This window comes from Aulostomus chinensis, chromosome 3, assembly GCF_037954235.1.
Source record: "Aulostomus chinensis isolate RoL2024-O1b breed Wild chromosome 3, RoL_Achi_v1.0, whole genome shotgun sequence".
NCBI lineage: Eukaryota > Metazoa > Chordata > Actinopteri > Syngnathiformes > Aulostomidae > Aulostomus > Aulostomus chinensis.
Genome location: NC_141322.1, coordinates 9,703,162 through 9,717,938, shown reverse-complemented (window position 1 = coordinate 9,717,938; position 14,777 = coordinate 9,703,162). Strand labels below are relative to the sequence as shown.

The 14,777-nt window shown below is 43.6% G+C and overlaps 1 protein-coding gene across 3 annotated transcripts; it reads right to left on the bottom strand.

Annotated features, from left to right (window-relative positions):
- Window positions 1-760: 760 nt before the first annotated feature.
- zhx3a (zinc fingers and homeoboxes 3a) lies at window positions 761-13,765 on the bottom strand. 3 transcript variants are annotated; one of them, XM_086198532.1, is made up of 3 exons: window positions 13,434-13,765; window positions 1,706-4,572; window positions 761-1,268 (listed from the first exon to the last, which is right to left on the bottom strand). In XM_086198532.1, the coding sequence occupies exons 2-3, from the start codon at window positions 4,375-4,377 to the stop codon at window positions 1,235-1,237; spliced, it is 2,706 nt and encodes a 901-aa protein (XP_086054658.1). In that variant the 5' UTR covers window positions 4,378-4,572; window positions 13,434-13,765; the 3' UTR covers window positions 761-1,234. The 3 variants fall into 3 exon arrangements, with proteins under 3 accessions (XP_086054658.1, XP_086054660.1, XP_086054659.1); XM_086198534.1 differs by having other exon boundaries at window positions 13,623-13,764; XM_086198533.1 differs by lacking the exon at window positions 13,434-13,765 and adding an exon at window positions 12,900-13,058.
- Window positions 13,766-14,777: the final 1,012 nt, after the last annotated feature.

Below are 14,777 nucleotides of genomic sequence, written 5' to 3'. Positions count from 1 at the left end.
AGACCAACAGTGACCATCAATGCACTGGCATGTTTTTTTAATCTTTTCTTTTTTCTTGACAACAGCACAGTAGCTTGAAAGCAAGGTGATGGACAGACAGGTCATATAAACACATGGACAGAGCTGAGTAAGGCAACGTTAGCGTGACAGGCTTGTCTCTGTTCAGTTTGCAGGGCAGTGTAGTGTATTGATCTTGACTGAGCTGTCAATACCGTTACTGTGGGGCAGTGTGATTCCACTCTCTTCATTAGTGCACTGAATATAGACGTGTGTGAAGCTGAACTGCAAAGTGATCACCAACATTTATACAGATCTAAATAAAACTGATTGCATCTGGACTTACAGTGACTATAGAAGAGTAAATAGAATTGATAAAACAAGTAACGGAAAAAGTAAAATTCAAGGCAGTGCTGAAGTACTGGTTGCTAAAAAAGTAAAAAATATCACAAAGCCAACAATAGCATTTCTTTTACACAACTTTTCAGTCAGTACAAACCCTTTTTATAGTGCAGTTTCAATCATATATATATGTATATGTATATGTATATATATATATATATATATATATGTGTGTGTGTGTGTGTATATGTATATATATACATACATATATATGTATATATATACATATATGTGTGTATATATGTGTATATACGTGTGTATATATACACACATATGTATGTATATATGTATGTGTGTGTATATATACACATATATACATATACATACATACATATATATACATATATATATATATATATATATATATATATATATATATATATATATATATATATATATGCGCACATACACACACACATACACATATATATTTATTTCTCCCGCTCACCCAAAAACAATGTCTCTCGGCCCTATCCTATCCTATCATTGCTCATTCAAGTCACTTTTCCAGACAGTGTGCGTCTTTTCTCATTCTTTCCTTTGATCCCTCATACTGACCTTATTGTGCACCCTCCCCACACAACCACAAAGAAGCATGAAAGGCTTTAACATCACAGGACTCAAAAGGTGAGAAGTTCTTTCTTTTGACGATGGCAGGAAGTGATGAGAGATGAAGGAGTAGGAGGGGTGGGGGGGTATTCACAGTTACAGTCAGAGTCCAACGGTCCAGCTACAATCACATTTGCTGTCATTATGAACACTCTTCTCAAGACCATGGCCAGGGAGTGATTAGAGTGTAAGCACGGCCCTCTGGCAGGATGGGCTGGCTGCTTCATCACACCTCCAGCAGCTCCATTCGCAAGCGATCCCTAATATGAACACATACATACACAGTCACAAGATGCTCAACTGCAGGTGGGGTACTTTTGGAGCACAGTGAAAAGTATACGCAGGGTTAAATCACCAAAGACAATGTGATGATTTATTCACATATATTAGCATGCGCTCTAAATCTATAATTTAACAGGCTAGACTCCATCTTATCTAAAAATAGCTGTTTAAACAAAGACCTTTGATCGCCTGAATCAGCTACTCAGCAGGAGTATCTGTACACACTTCTCCTGCCACCCTTTTACTGTACATCACACAGCATCCACTACAAACAAGCTGTCATGCTTTCATCATTCCACCTGGCTTATGTTGTTTTTGTTTTCTTGGTTGTCACACAGTGGAGAGATTGGAAAGACACAGAACAAGAAGTGTGTCATATTTTAGAAGTTTTGTAACTACTTTATGACTAACATACCTGGCTTGATTGGCATCCGTCTGTTGTTCGATGAGGGACTGGCTGGCCACAGGCTGCTGGTGATCCTCTGCTCTGGCAGACCAGGGATCCTGCAAACCTCCCTCTTGCGCCAATTCTTCAGCTTTGCTTTGCTCGCCGCTCCCCTCGGACCCCATCAGACTCAGCAGCGGTGAGTATGAATCCTGCCATACGACATGCTGTCCTGAGTTCAGTCTTGCTTGTCCTTCAAGGTGTTTGTTCATGTCTTGCTCAACAAGTTTCTTCTTGGCAGCTGGGGAGTCCCTCTGTGATTCTACTTCAGCTTCGCCATGACCCCTTGTGTCCTCCATCTCCAAGGCTGGTCGCTGATAGGTCTCCAGCCACTTCAGTTGTCCGTTCTTGTGGCTGTACCGGCTATCACTGAACCAGCGCACCACCTCAGACTTGGGCAGGCCTGTCTGGATGCTTAATTCCTCATACTGCTGACTACTGGGCCAGCGTGTGCCGGAGAAAACCTGTCGGAGGATGTGCAGCTGCTGCGGGTTCTTGTTGCCCCAGGGTGGTGAGAATGATGGCTGACAAGCAGACACTTCAGCTATCTCAGACTTGTGTTCTTGAAGTACATTCTCACATGTCTCTGCTTCATTCATCTTCAGTCTCTTGAAGTTGATCTTGATGGGGTCGATTTTCAGCTCTGGGCACCTTCTGTCCCCTGTAAAGGGGTCGTCCTCCTTGATGAGTTGATGTAAGATTGACAGGCCTTTTGTGGGAAACTCCTTGTTGCATTTACCTTCATCTAACACAGATGAGCTGCTTTTTGTAATGACAGTGGTGCTGGTGCTTTCAGTTATGGGTTTGCTGGCATGGTTCAGGTTCAGGACACTGTCTTTACAGGTAGTACCAGGGGGTTCACTGCCAATACTTGTGTTGTTGGTCTTGTGAAAGGAGGCATTGCCTTCGTCATCGGCCTGCTCTTTTGGACTGGTGACACCACTGCTATGATTGTTACAGGTGGTATTGGAGTTGCTGGTATTATTGATGATCACTTGACTCTTGCTAGTGTTCGAACCTTCCAGTCCTGTTGGTGAACTGTTGATATCTGGCAGTTTGCCGTCGATGTCAGCAACACAGTGCTGATCATTATTGCTTAAGTCGGTAGAGCAAGTGGCATTGCTGTTGATGCAGTTGGTAGGGCTGCTATTATTCACGGGTTTCCTGGTGACAGTCTCACCACCGTTACTACTACTAGAATAGCTGGTGCTGCTGCTGCTACTACTGCAACTACTGCTGCTACTGCTGCTGGTGTTACTGGCACAACCGCTGCCTCTGGCCACATCCAGACTGAGGTCAATGCTCTTGTCCAGTTCCGTAGTCGGTTGAATATTCTTGGTCAGTACCTGTGTTGTTCTGACTACAGATGGAAACTTCTGGGGGAGAATGGGAGTGGAGTATGAGACCCTTGTGACATGGGGGTTAGTTGACATGCTGCCTTGTGTGGCTATAACGCCAACAGGCCGTGTTTTTATTCCACCCTTAGCCATCTGAAAGTTTGGTCCTTTAGAGCCTGGATGGGCTGTGACAGTGTGGTGGGTTACAATGTGGTTGACATGCCGATGTGTAGCAGGTTGCTTTTGAGGTGCTCCACCCTGAAACACGGTGTTGAACATCTTCCTCCTTGCCTCTTCAATTTCTTCAGGAGACCAGCTTATGCCCTGCTTGAGTCTTTGGGCAGTAAACCACAGTTTTATCTGTTCTTCTGGGAACTCTGAGACCACTGTTAGGTAGCAAAGTTCAGCTTTGGTCGGGTAGGGAAACTTGCCAAAGGATGTCTTAAGAAAGCTGCTGGTGTCCATGGCAGCATCATAGGTGGGGATGCTGCTAAGAGGGATCATCACTTTTGGAAGGTCTTTACTGGAATCAGAGGAGGAGTGAGAATAAAGGGAGGGAGTGTGCTGGTGAAAGACTTGGTTGGACGCTGCTGTAGTAATCACATGAGTGACAGTGGTCCTCGGCATAGCTTGGGCGCCAGAAACACTGAAAGCTCCGTTTTGGAGTTCAGGCACATTTGTCAGCATGTTGGGGTCTACATCCTTTCCAGTGTCTATCTTCCGTACCTCCACAGTGTGAGATACCACAATCTTTTTGTGCTCTCCCTTGGCCTTCATCATCTTGGCAATGGGTGTTTTGGTGAGGGAGATTCCAGATTCCTTGTAGTCTTCTCCACTGTCTGTAAAGAGGCTTTGCTCCACAGTTGTTACTCCATCCCTCTTATTGACAGTTAGAGAGGCAATGATCAAGCCCTCCATTATCTTTGGGTGGGCATTAGCATTATGCAGAGCCAGAGCTTCAAAGCGAACAACTGACACCCCACAGTTCAGGCAGTAGAAGGTGGGCTGGGCCCTGAAGTCTAAGTGGCAGTTATGCATATGATCCAAAAAGTAATTTAGATCTCTGGACTCAAACGAGCACGTTGGACAGCTGTATGTACCTCCTTTCTGCATTTCACTGCCACTTTTTGATTCGGAGTAGCTGTGAGAAGAATAGCCAGACTGTACTCCAGAGATGCTGAGTATACTGTCTTCTGGGATTGTTGGTAGGAGCTCTGGTAACGAGCCAAGTATGATTTCCTCTCTCACATGTTTAGATTTGGATGGTATCATGCAGGGTACTGTGGATTTCCTCTTGCTAGCCATGGTGTAGCTTTGCGTAGATGGGAGAGTGGTTGATTACTTGTCCGGTGAGATGACAACAGAGGGCCGGTGGATAGCAGAGAGGGTTGAATGGAGTTTTGTGTCATGAACCAGTCACTATACTATCACAGTGTTGCTTCATACCTTCTGCCACTGTTGGACACTCGTCACATGAATAAATATATGCTCCCAGCAAACCTGTGACAAAAAAGAGCACAAAAAGAGATGTGTGACTTGATCAGCCCATACTTAATTTTATTAAAAGAAAACTTAAAACATTTTGGTACAAAAGATAAACATGAGGGGACAACGCAAGAAAAGAAAGTGTCCAACTTGACCATATGGGTGGGTTCATTATTTATGTTTGCAGAAAGGTATTTATACATAGCATACTACAGTAGCATTGTACAGAAGAGCTATTAGCCACAAGCAATGTAAAAGGTGTACATGGAAATATCAGGGTGAGAGTGTTTCTAAGCAATTACAACACTGATGCAAAAGCTTGTTTTATGCTTGTAATAAAAAAAAATTTGAAGCTAGTCAAGTCAAGTCAATTTTATTTGTATAACGCCAAATCATAACAAAAGTTATCTAAAGCTAAAGGGTACTCAGAGAGCATGTACCTCTGCCAAGGTGATATGACATCATCAGATCCAAATCATTTTCAACTAAAACTCCAAAACAAATGGATTATTTCTCAACCTGGATTCTCTAGTCCAACCAAATTTCTTCAAAACTCACCCACAACTTTCAGTTATCCTGCAAACAGACAAACCAGTGCCAGTGATCACATGATCTCCTTTGCAGAGGAAAAAATGACCCCATTAACTCATTTTAGTTGCAGAAATCTAAAATTGTTTCCAGTTCCACATCAAATTGCACATTCTGTTTGTGAGCTTTTGGTTTTTCCATGACATAATCCATAATCCAAAAAATTCTGAAATATATATGAAATGTGTGCAATATTCATGAATTTACATTATTTCTCAAAAGCCCTCTTTTATAAAAGCAATGTTTTTTCCATCTTTCCCCCCCCTTTTCATCAGGAATAGTAGTTACGGTAACCCGGGACAATTGTAGACTTGGACTTGCACTTCTTGTAGCTTTTTCAGTTTACATTGTGTCTTTTTAATGGTATCATATTAATATAAACCTGGGAGTTAAGCCGCTGGTCCTTGGACATCCTGAAAAATGTATTTTTGGTGCCAGCTCATCTCAGGATGATATATATCCACCCCACTGATGTAAAGGAACCGTCACAGATGTGAATACAAGCTTTGTCAATATGTGCTTGATTACTTGTTCTCACAGACCGGAAATCTAACTCAGTAAACTGAAATTGAATTGTAGGAACTGAAATTGAATTGTGAGAATAGAATGTGTAAGTATACAGAAAACGGACTGTTAAGGCAGAATGCAATTTCAAAGCAAATGAATTCAGTTTCATAATATTAAATCAATTTTCAAGTTTATTGCAACGCAGTTCCAGATAATTAATTCAATTTCAAATAATGCTATTCAAATCCAATTAATTATATGATTCAAGAGTAGAGTAGATAGAGTAGATGTTGTTCACAAGACTAAATTCTAAAAATGTTATAGTATGATTTTTTTTCCCTTAAATATATCAAGGCAATCTTGAAAGCAGATGGTATTTCAATGCCCCCAGCGCGTGCGCGCGCGCACACACACACACACACACACACACACACACACACACACACACACACACACACACACACACACAATAATCTGGGCAGCCTGTCACTGTTCTGATTATTTATTTGGATTTTCAGACTTCTGTCTAGTTGTCAATTTATTATAAACTCAAAAAAGAGACAATGAAGACAACAATCAACGCAGCCAGAAGTGACAGTCTGATCTTGGTGATATTTCTCGTTTTCCTCCAATACTGCCATAGGTTTGGCTCTGCTAATTACTGATGGCTTGTGTCCACAGAATTATTTTTAGTAAAGCTTCATATTGAATAAAGAAAGAAGTGTAATGAAAGTGTAGGTTGGCGCTCAGACTAAAGCTAATGTGGGTACCATGGACACATGATTTGGAATCTCATTGCTGCCTGATGCCACCTGCCTCTCTCAAGGAAAGACTTATTATTGGTGAATAAATATTATCATAAAACTACCTCAGAGACTGTGAACCTACTGATTGGGGTGTACTTTACCTCTCCATATTGATGGTACTGCATGTGTCACCTTTCCAGCCCTTTTTACACTGTCTGCATATACAAAATTATGCACACAGGTACAATTTTCTGTATTGTTTTATTTTGGAAGGACGATCCATCTTTGGCTCAGTTTCTCAAGCATCATTATATGTCCAATTTTGCCATTTATCCGTGTCCAAGAATAATTCATGGCAAACCAGACATGTGGCCATGGTTAACTACACTTGTGATTAGTATATCTGTAAAAGCCACATATTATGTATAGATTTTTATTAGCTACTTTTATTGTATATTTTTTTTATTCTTTCTTGTTGCCTGCCAGTGAATGGGGCAATAAAACAGCATTCTCTCTAATATAACAAATCATATTGCAAAGGAAACATCAGTAATGATGACAATTACATATTTTTTGTAAAATTGTGGGACTTCGTATGTAAATTGCTGACTCCGGTTTGCTGACATCTTGCATTTTTTAAATACTTGTGTGCAATATCCCTTTAAAATAAAAAACAAAGAATTTTTTTCAAATGACTTAGGAGCTGTAGGCTCAAATCACCATGTTTATGCTCAATCAACAGTGTGGGGTCATATGCAATGCTTAAAAACATACTAGAGGTATCAATGAATACACTAATCCATCCATTTTCTTCCACTTATTCCTGTTAAGGGTCGCAGGGGGGCTGGAGCCTATCCCAGCGGCTACAGGCGAGAGGCAGGGTTCACCCTGGACAGGTCACCAGTCCATCACAGGGCCAACACATATAGACAGACAACCATTCACACTCACTGTCATACCGTCGGTCAATTTAGAGTATCAATCAGCCTCGTCCCCTCTTGATGTCTTTGGATGGTGGAAAGAAGCTGGAGTACCAGAGAGAACCCACACACGCACAGGGAGAACATGGAGACTCCACACAGAAAGATCCCATGCCCGAGCCGTGACTCGAACCTGGAACCTTCTTGCTGTGAGGCGACAGTGCTGACCACTGCACTCCACTCCACTGCATGCCACCTGAATACACTAATCCATTAGCAAAACTCTTACCACACAAGCATTTCTTTCCCAAAACAGTCCAGTTATAAAAACAGATTGCCCTGGCTGTGTCACAAAGCCACAAATCTTAACATTTGTACGATGAGAGGATGGATACCCTGCCTGGTTTGTAGAGACAGTTTTCATAGTCAGTGTAACACTAAGATACCATTTTTCACCTTCTGCTCTGTGTGAACTTGTGAGGCACGTACACACACACGCACACACACTCTTTTCATATCTATTCTTCCTCTCTGAGACTGGAGTAGCATTTGTTTGACACACTCCTGAAAACCTTATATCATCATCCAACCACATCACTCGGTCTTCTCATCCAGGAAGCGAACATCAACTTTGCTTCTCTTCATGCACACCTCATCGCGTACAGCATTGGGCTGGTTACACAGATTATTTTTCACAAATTTTTAACAGACATTTTGGTTTTCACAGGACTTTTGTACACTTTGAGCAGCTCTTTTACAGACTACATCTGTGTGTGTGTGTGTGTGTGTGTGTGTGTGTGTGTGTGTGTGTTCGTGTGTGTTTGTGTGTGTGTGTTCAGCATGGCCGGCTGGAAGGTAAATAAAAGATGAACCTGTTCCAGAATGAAAACCCTCAAATGACCGCCCAGCAGCATTCACTGATCCCAGACAGCAGTGTGCTCCTTGTTGCTGATGGTTTCTGCTCACTAACAGAAAACAAAACAACAAAAAGTGGGTCACCAGCATCTTATGCAGTAATCCTGGTTCACTGCATTCAGGCGCGAGCATGTGCTGTATGTTGTGTCGCCAGACAGGTCATGATATCCTCTGACGGCCCACTCGATTAACCCCTGGTGAGGACACCGTGTTCACCGAATTTGTTCCGCTGAGGTCATTTAGAAGTCAGTGCTCACACCACAGACAGATGAAGTCATGCACATCTGTATGAAGCTATAGAACTATGTTTGGCTGAGCTGAAGGGATTCATTTGCTTTAATAGAAACAAAGTGATGGAGAAGGTGATTTGGTATTGCAGCCCCCAGACAGGACGCCAGGTGGAGACGAGACAGATGCCGGCCGAGCACAAGAAGTGCCCCTCCCCGGAAAAAAACACTCCACTTCCTCCTTGAGAAAACTCAAGAAAAGCCAAAAGTTAGGGAAGGTTACATAAAGAATCAGGTCACCTATCAAAAGAATGGGCTGCTTTATCTGGCAAGTGGGACGTGCGATCAGACACACAACAAGGGCTTCCCAGACAGGGAGGCTGTTCCTTCTGAAAAGCTGAGCCTTGTATTGCAGCAGCGAGGTAGACAACACTCAGATGAACCCTGTCCCCAGTGTGTCATATGTCCTCGCACTGGTTCTATGGCACAGGAGGTGGACACTCATCTCAGAAGGCCAGGGCGATATGAAGTCAGGGGAGAGTGGCAAACGCCTTAGGTGCGCTTCTCTCTGAACACCCACACTTGGCACAAGCACAGGACCGTGTTGGCTGAGCTAAACCCTGCTTGAACCATTCAAAAACAAGCGTTTCAAAACAAATGGGATTAAAGCAGGTTTAAATTCTGATGGGGTTTATATGTTCCGCCTGATTTAATAGCAGCTTTATGATTTAAAGGAGGGCCTCCCTTGTGCACTCTTACGCTGCGATTTCCATAACAATATTATATTTACATCTCATTAATATGTAATCATACTCTCAATACTTTTTTGTTGCTGAGCGCTGCTACCACCTCAGCTAACCAGCTGAAGAAAGCAGCATGTTCTCGCTTTCATCACCTCATAAACTGCAGCAGTAATTACATTATTAGAACACGAGAAACATAGTCGATCTACGGCGAGCTGCTACAAGCGGAAAGAGAGGCACTGCTGCAAAGTGGTTACGAGACATTAAAATTTAATTCAAAACAGTCAACGCATTCAGACACTCCCTGATTGTTGGGTCACCTACAGTTGACATTAACAATCCCAGGCTGGTGTTTTGCTGCGGTGCCTGTCACATGAATGAAGGCTAGAGGAGGAGGAGGAGGAAGAAGGACAAAAGAAGATGAACCTCAGACATTCAGGGAATAAAGTGAGGATGACTGATGGTAATGATGACAGGCTGCGCTGTTTCAATATTCCTCCCTGCTGACACTTTGTAGGCAGGCATCTACACACACTCCTCACACACTCCCTCCTCACCTCCACAACATTTAGCACCTGCATCGCTCTGAAATATTTTTCTTTGTACTGAAAAAGTGGTGACAAGTCTCTTGATGCGACAGATGCAAACAAGCTAGGAATAAATTTTCTCACTTATGACAATGTTTGTTTGACGTGTAATTTGCTCTGATGGTGTTTCACGACTCGCTTCAGTCTGCTTAAAAAAAAAGCCACACAAAAAAAATGACCAGGAGGTTGGGGCAGAGAGGGGGGATCCCCTGACAGATACGTATGAATGATCAAAAAATCTTTTTTAGATTTTCTGCCAAATGTCCATTAAATAGATTAACATCTTGTGGGGCTGGACCCCTCAATATAAGTCAGAGACAGGGAGCAATTATTGTCTTGCACAGAAGAGAGATTGGGAACAATGGCGGCTCATTTATAAAAGAAGCGTAATCCAGCACTGGGAGCTTTTAGATGGCTGACTGTCCAATTGTTCTTTTTCCTGCTTGTCTCCTGTGTCCATCACACTGCCAGCTTGGACTAATAAGAATGAAGAAGTGCCAGGCTGTAGTGTTACGTGTGCTGAAAAACAATTCAGACTTATCAGGGTCATTAGCGCAGACAGGTCCATGACGTCCTCACCGTCCGTCCAGCTTAAGACGTCTCCTCTGCAGCCTCCCTTTTCTCCAACATGGGTGTTTAAGTGCATATTAGTGTCTGAATATCTGAGACGCAGGTGTTGCCAGCCATCTTCTCCTCCTCCTCCTCCTCCTCCTCCTCCTCATACGCGTATAACCCCCCTTACCTCCATAACTGCAGACTCGTCCACTGGGAGACCAGTCGGTGGTGCCACTCATGTGTTAACATCACCATGGCAACCCCTCTCTTCCCTTTGCCCACCATGCCACACACACAGCGAACTCACTCTCCCACACCCACCAAACTCGAGACACACACAAACACGGTGAATTCCTTGGACAGTATCCGGCACAGGACAAACTTAATCTAAAGACCTGGAAGCTCCCCGAGTCACCTGAAAGAGACTCAGAATAAGGTCTGTCGCCACAACTTTGTCTCAGTCAGGTCATCGCAACACAAACCTCACACTCTCTCTGGTCGTGTGTTTACCCCACATCCTGATCAACTCTGGACATGACCTCAGTGTTTGTGTCTGGCTAAACGCATGCAGAGGCCCGCAGCCGACAGTCACATACCGTCTGTGCATCTCTGCTGTACACTCCTGTTTTGCATTACGGCGAGTGCTCTCTGTTGAAACTGTACATTGTTCTCCGAAACCTTCTATCTGCGGCCCAGATGAATGACAGACAAATAAACCATGGTGCACAGAGAGAAGAATTCTGAGTCATGCATCCTTTTACAACACTTTGGATGAATAACTTCTTCAGTTCTGTAGCCAAGACTACAGGCATTCATTTGGAGACTTAAGAAGAAAAGGAAGAAAGATGGCGGCGCACCACACATTGTACTGTCCGTCCTAAAATGGCTGACATCACAGCTTCTTCTAACTGCCAAAAATCTGGCAAACGCCGGCTCCTGCTGACCAAACCTTTCTTGCATGGGACAGAGAAAGTGGCAGGGGCTCACTCCCCACCCATCCAAAGGTTTCCCCTGCCGCCAGCGCACAAGCCGTTCTTTTGGTTGGGACTGTGCAAACATGCTGTTTCAGAGGGTCTTTTGAGTGGTCTAATCTTCGATATTGCAGTGGCATTGGTCCGACAACAAAAGCAATACCAAAAAGGATGAAAGACCCAAATAAACCTGCATAGGATGCCGTCCTCTCCGGTGGGAATAAAGAGGACTCAGCATTGTGTTCCAGAGAATTTACTGTGAGGATCATGAGGTACGCTGCCATCATGAATGCTTGTTTGTATAAAAACGGCAGGAAATTAGATCTGGTTGGCATTAGATACTTGATTTTCTTCTTTGAACTCAGGGAATGTTATACAGCTAAATCTGCAAATCATGACCATATGACCTTCCTCTGTATTCACTGGCAGGGGATTCATTTGGAGCTGTGAGGAACACACACACATACACACACACACACACACACACACACACACACACACACACACACACACACACACACACACACAACCTACTGTTACAACACAGAATGCCAAATCTAGAGCAGTACAGTACACCAGGTAAATAAGGCTGGTGTGTGTGTGTGGGAGCATGCTCAGCCAACTCCTCTTTGCATGTGTATACAGACACTTTGCTGTAACCATAATGAAAACTGCGAGCTGTGCCTAATTGCAGAGAGTCAGGGATGAAAGCCAGTACGCCTGGCCTCATTAAAGAAGTTCCGAGAAGGGAGATGGAAGACCGTTCCCAGGGTCCACAAAGGGAAGTGACATTCCCCTGGAGTAAACGTCCTGCTGGAGCGAAAATCTTGCCACACCAAGCTGGACCCAGTATGCCTGAGCTGCTCAGCAAGAGCTCGTTTTACCTTTGTTTTCATGCTCAGTACACACACATACAGTGGAATAATAAATTTCAACACAAGACGGGACTCCAGAGTCCAAATCTTAGAGGTGGAAGCATTTATTATTCCATTGTATGTGTGCGTACAGTGGAATCATAAATGTCAACTGAAGACGGGACTCCAGAGTCCAAATCTTAGAGGTGGAAGCATTGCACAATCATCAATATGACCTACATTACATCTAACAAGCTTACATGGTAAAATAATTAAAGTGCATTCCAAAAATTGCCGATGAATCACGCTTTTCTGGTTGTCCTGGCTGATTCATTTTGACTACGCTCTTGCGAATGGACGCTGATCCCAAATATGACCCACAGAGGCAACATTAGTCAGCAGAGGTCCCTCCCCTCAGGCAGAGGGAGACACATGGCAGTCAAAGCTGGGTGGTGATGTTTATTTACAATTATTTTCAATACCATGCCTCACTGCTAATCCACAGTTTGCAAAACATGTAGAAATGGGCAGCCTGTCCTACTTACTGCATATGTGTGTGTGTGTGTGTGTGTGTGTGTGTGTGTGTGTGTGTGAGAGAGAGAGAGAGAGAGAGAGAGAGAGAGAAGGAGAGAGTGTGCATGTGTGTAAGTGTGTGGGTGTGTGTGTGTGTGTAGGGCAACAGCACATGTTGGTAGGAGGAAATGAAAGAAAAAGTGCATCCAGGCCTACCTTTCTGCTCTGGCAAGAGGAAGAAATGTGTGTGAGAGTGAGAGAGAGAGAGTCAGAGATCAATATGAAAATGGATACAGTTTCTCGATCATATCCCTCCATGAGCCTGCTCTGCTGTGTTCACAAGTCTCTCACAACTAAAACCTATCTGTCTCTCTCTCGCAGCTCAGTGGGTTGTGCAATAAAATAATCAGATACGCCACATTGAAGGGTATAGCGCGAGAAGGTTGTAACTGTAGAAAACTGACTAGTAAAGCCGTTACAGTCCATTCACAACTGGGCTGAGGGGCGACACACCGCCTCACTTGCCAACAGCGATCTTTATAACCTTATGGATATTCCCCCAAAAATCCTCCACCCCCTCCTCCACCTACTGTCGCCATTTTATACATTGGCGACTTCATATAAACTGCTTTGACTACAGCACCAGATCCGATTTTAAAATGCGAGACATGATTTTTTGGTAAACAACTTTGGAGATCGCGCCTCGCATGTTCCCCGAACGTTATTCCCGAACAGTAAATGTGTCCTTACCTCAAACACTCGGCGTAGAAAAATGGAATCCGACATTAATATATAAATGAATTATATTGGATTAGCCCCGATCGCTGAGCTTGGAGAAGAAGAGGAGGCGAGCTGGGGGTGGGAGCTCTCCTCAAGTGAACCCGGTGAACTGGTGTGAACCCGTCAGTGACCACGGCGACGTACATTACATGACAGTACCTTTCCACCCCTCCACCCGCCGCCACACCGTATGCAGACGTCTAAACTGTGGTCGGCGGCGCAGGATCAGGCAGCTCCAAAAAATTATAGCCAGTGTATTTCCTATGAACACGTGACTCCAGCGTCATCCAAAATCCAAAAGCCCTTTCATCTGAAATTTTTGGAAAGGGGCGGGGATGAGATTTATGTGTGTGTGTGTGTGTGTGTGTGTGTGTGTGTGTGTGTGTGTGTGTGTGTGTGTGTGTAATGGGGGGGGGGGGTATACGTATAGACGGGTTCCTGTGCAGCGTCATCACAACGGCGCGCGCTTCTAGGCAGCTTCTCTAATCAACCCCACAGCACAGATGCTCGGAGCTGGTGTGCTCTAAGTACACCAACTGCAATAAAGATAGATGAAATCGTTTCAGTACTCCAGGAGGATCACATGGCTTTTCTAAGAACAGAAGAGGAGTCACGATTATGGATCCGGGCCATTACAAGGGGTCGACTGGGGTGCTACAGGCTGCCAGGGTCTATGCAGCGCCCTCCCCTACAAAACTCTGTATTTAATGTTTTGAACAGTCTCTTTAGAATGACCATAAAGAAAATTACATATGTATGATCTAGGGATGTGTATGCAAGCAGGGTTTCCTTTATAAGCACTGAAATTGGTAGAGGATGTGTCTACTAATTCACTATCACTAAAGACAAATTAATTAATGTGATTAGTTACAACTACAAGCTACCCCATTAATGCCTTTACAACATATCTTGCTTCTGATTTTATATTGAAATATGGAAGTAACCTGCTTATGTACATCACATATAATGCATGTAGACAGATCTATATGGATGTGGTTAAATTCACTGAATGTATATCTACTGCATATACCTTAGGGGAACCAGTGAGAGGTAGTGGCATGGCTTTGGAAGTCAGGGGTGAGTGAATGTCATATTATTGTATTGTTCTTCTTTACTGTTTTCTTTGTATGTTTTTGATTGGACCCCATCGGAAACAAAATTGCATCTCAAGGGGTTTACCCTCAAATTAAACAGTAAAATTACACCAGCACAAGCTAACTGTCTTGAACAGAGTCAGGGATTATATCATTTTGTAGGCTGACTTGCCAATGAGCATTGTCATGCGTTCCCTCAATCAAAAAACAATGGGATTTT

What these genes read in the sequence shown, in the direction of transcription:
- zhx3a (XM_086198532.1), bottom strand. Translation starts at nt 4,377, where the DNA reads ATGGCTAGCAAGAGGAAATCCACAGTACCCTGCATGATACCATCCAAA. An exon ending in ACGGATGCCAATCAAGCCAG is followed by an intron (nt 1,269 to 1,705) that starts GTATGTTAGTCA and finishes TGTTCATATTAG; the next exon opens with GGATCGCTTGCGAATGGAGC.